Source organism: Octodon degus, unplaced genomic scaffold (assembly GCF_000260255.1).
Source record: "Octodon degus isolate 3935 unplaced genomic scaffold, OctDeg1.0 scaffold00320, whole genome shotgun sequence".
Taxonomy (NCBI): domain Eukaryota; kingdom Metazoa; phylum Chordata; class Mammalia; order Rodentia; family Octodontidae; genus Octodon; species Octodon degus.
Window position 1 is genome coordinate 91147 of NW_004524896.1, and position 2938 is coordinate 94084.

The 2938-nt window shown below is 54.5% G+C and overlaps 1 protein-coding gene across 1 annotated transcript; it reads right to left on the minus strand.

Moving 5' to 3' along the window:
- Positions 1-1593: 1593 nt before the first annotated feature.
- On the minus strand, positions 1594-2932 carry LOC111814457 (serine protease 40-like). The gene is made up of 2 exons (XM_023707989.1): positions 2780-2932; positions 1594-2044 (listed from the first exon to the last, which is right to left on the minus strand). The coding sequence occupies exons 1-2, from the start codon at positions 2912-2914 to the stop codon at positions 1730-1732; spliced, it is 450 nt and encodes a 149-aa protein (XP_023563757.1). The 5' UTR covers positions 2915-2932; the 3' UTR covers positions 1594-1729.
- Positions 2933-2938: the final 6 nt, after the last annotated feature.

Consider the following 2938-nt stretch of genomic DNA (forward strand, 5'->3'; position numbering starts at 1 on the left):
TATTTTTGGGTTTTCTCTCTTACTGCTAGTAGTGCTTTCCTCTAGCCATAATTTATTGCGCACGTTAAAATTCTGTGGCCCATCTCCTCCAGTAATGGTTTTTCAAGTGGCACACATTTTCTGTTGGAGGGTTTTATTTATTTATTTATTTTTGTTCTGGGATCAAGTGCTTATGCCTCCGAGCTATCTGCACGAACCTTCCTGTTACATTTTTCGAGTACGACGGCATTCTGAGGTGGGTGGTGGCCTAGCATGTGTGCACAATTCCACAGGGCCTGTCGCTTTGCTCTTGCTCACTAGGGAAACACACATGGAAGCCTGAACCTCTGGGGAGCTCCAGCAGGGCCCTAAGCACCGGGCACCTCCTCACTCCACTGTGCGGCCCACCCCAGGCAGCTTCCACAATCAGGGATTCAACTTAAATCCTTGGACGAGGGGCTGTGGCTCAGGCCTGGGCTTAGCGAGCCGGCATTCATTCAGCCTTGGTTTCAGCAAAAGTTAGTCTAATGTATTTACAGGAAGCTTGCCAGTGTTTGGGGTTCTTCTTGCTGGTCTTCCAAGGCCTGCACAGTTGCGGTGGGAGAAGCCTGTCACCCCAGAGCCTTCCTGCTCTCTTCTGGGCTGCAGGAGGGCTGCACATGGCCACCTAGTACCTACGACCTAAAGCAGACGAGGGCAATCTGAGTGCGCTGCTACCAGTCCCTGGGCAGCTGGATCCAGGCAGGACACAGTGGGAGGCCTGGGACCAAGGAGAGCTGCTCATCCCAGGCTGCCAGGGGGGGAGAGGGCAAGGGGACCCAGGGGACGGAAAGGGGCCCTCCCAGGCTGCACCCCACCAGCCTCCTGCTGACCAGCCACCTACACCAGCCCCATTACTAAGTCACCTCCCAAAAGCCCACCTCTGACCACATGAACTATTTGTGGGACAACTTCGATCTGAACGGTAGCAGGGGTTTGGAAGGCAGTTGCCTGTGGGTGGCTGGGGGACACTCACAACCCGCCACTCTGCAACCCTGGCACCCAAGCAATGGTTAGGGAGCCTTTATTATTGGTAGCCAAGAGGCAAGAACACAAAGGTCAATGGCCTTTTCACGACTGCCCTCTCAAGCCAGGGACACAGCTCATCCGCACAAGTGCCTGCTTGGTGAGCACAAGGTCCTGAGCTAGATTCGTGGTACAAAAGATAAAATCTGTCCTTTCACTGCCCTGCCCTCCACCCCAGCTACAGCCTCCACAAGATGCCTCCAGAGCCTCGTGGATTCACTCATGAACTGCTTAATTTCTCAAGTCAAAATTCTTTCCTTCTTGGGCCAGTACAGGCGCCGGTTCCGTTAGTCAGATTTTCATTGTTCTGAGAAAGTTCTCGGGCTAGTCAACTGATTGGACCTCAGGATCCACGTGGCCCTCGGGGCACGACTCAGGACTGCATTTGTGGGGTTCAACTACCCAAGGTGGGGCACTCAGCTCCCACATGGCCAGCTTGGCCCTCAGTGTGTCCCTGGCCACGGAAGAAGGAGACTGATCACAGGGAGTAGCTCAGTGCCCCGAGGGGCCAGAGGCCTGGCAACGATGGGACAGACACAAGAGCCAGGCGCTTCCCGTTTGTTTTTATTTTGTCAGTTCTGGAGCACAGTTGGCCTCAGATGGACAGACAGGGCCAGGGGGACGCGTGGCAAGGTGCTACCCAGCTCAGCCAGGAGGGAACATGGCACCAGGGTGCTGGGGCCTGTCACAGGTTCCCGAGCAAAGTGAGCTGCAGTAGGAAGATCTGAGAAGACATCAGGATTCCGAAACTCTTGGACTCAAGCACACTGTCCTGAGAATCTAAGGCAATCAGGGCAGGGGCCCCTTCCTGAGGAGGGGCCAAGGCGATGTCGGGATCAGGGCTGGCCTGCTTTTTCTCCTCGATCCAGTTGGCAAAGTAGGTGACATTGGCAAAGACGCTGGGTGCCACAGGAGATTCACAGCCTGAACTCCAGCTGGTAATGCCTATCAGGTACCAGACACCTTCTACTGGGCAGACCAGGGGGCCCCCAGAGTCTCCCTGAGGAGAGAGACGACACAGACAGTGAGACGGAGACAGGCAGGCGCACACACTGCCCACAGTGGAGCATCAGTGGGCTCCAGGGCTTGCCACTGCCTGCATGGGGTACTTATCAGAGGTACCTTGAGAACTTTAACAGTTGAGGCACCAGGGAGGTGACAACTCCTGGGTTACTACGTGCAGAGTAAGGCCCCAGAGCCCCATCTCACACACCTCCAAAGGGACCCTGGGCATCGCTCAAGTTGGCAGTCGTGGGCCAGGAGAATGAATGAAGGGACTCTTGGAGCCTGACATCAGCTCTCTGCCCTCCCACGCATGAGAGAGGACGGGCCTCCAAGGTCCATGGGGCAGGACAGTGCGGGAGGACAGTGACAGGACAAAAGGGTAAGGGTGGCCCTCTGGGTGTAGATGGTATGAATGCACTGAAGCCTACAGCTTCATCCAATAGTGCAAATTAAGCCCTTTTCTTTGCATGCTATTTGTCCACATTTCTTTCCTTTTTTTTTGTTTGTTTGTTTTTGTTTTTGTTTTTGTCCACATTTCTTTAAAGGTACAAAGAAAACAGATGAGATGGGTGGTGCTGTTTAGGGAGTCTGACATCTTAGGCTGAGCTGAGCTCAGGGAAGATTTTAGAAAAGGGGCTGTGCAGAGTACAGAGAAGACAGCGGGGAGACACAGTTACTCTAGGAGCAGGGGGGTGACCAGGCCATGTGGAGTCTGAGGGACCTCACTTACTCTGCAGATAGATTTTTCAGTTTTGCGTGATGCAGCACACAGCATGTCCTCCTTTACCGCGTAGACAGGACCAGGGTAACCCTCGGGCGGAGGTGGGTACATCCAGGCACAATCGTCCTGACCCATGAGAGTCATCTTCCCCTGCTGCAGCCGGAAGGG

Coding starts and splice junctions, on each gene's coding strand:
- LOC111814457 (XM_023707989.1), bottom strand. CDS start 2,914: ATGACTCTCATGGGTCAGGACGATTGTGCCTGGATGTACCCACCTCCG. Junction 2,045..2,779: donor CTGAAAAATCTATCTGCAGA/GTAAGTGAGGTC, acceptor CTCTCTCCTCAG/GGAGACTCTGGGGGCCCCCT.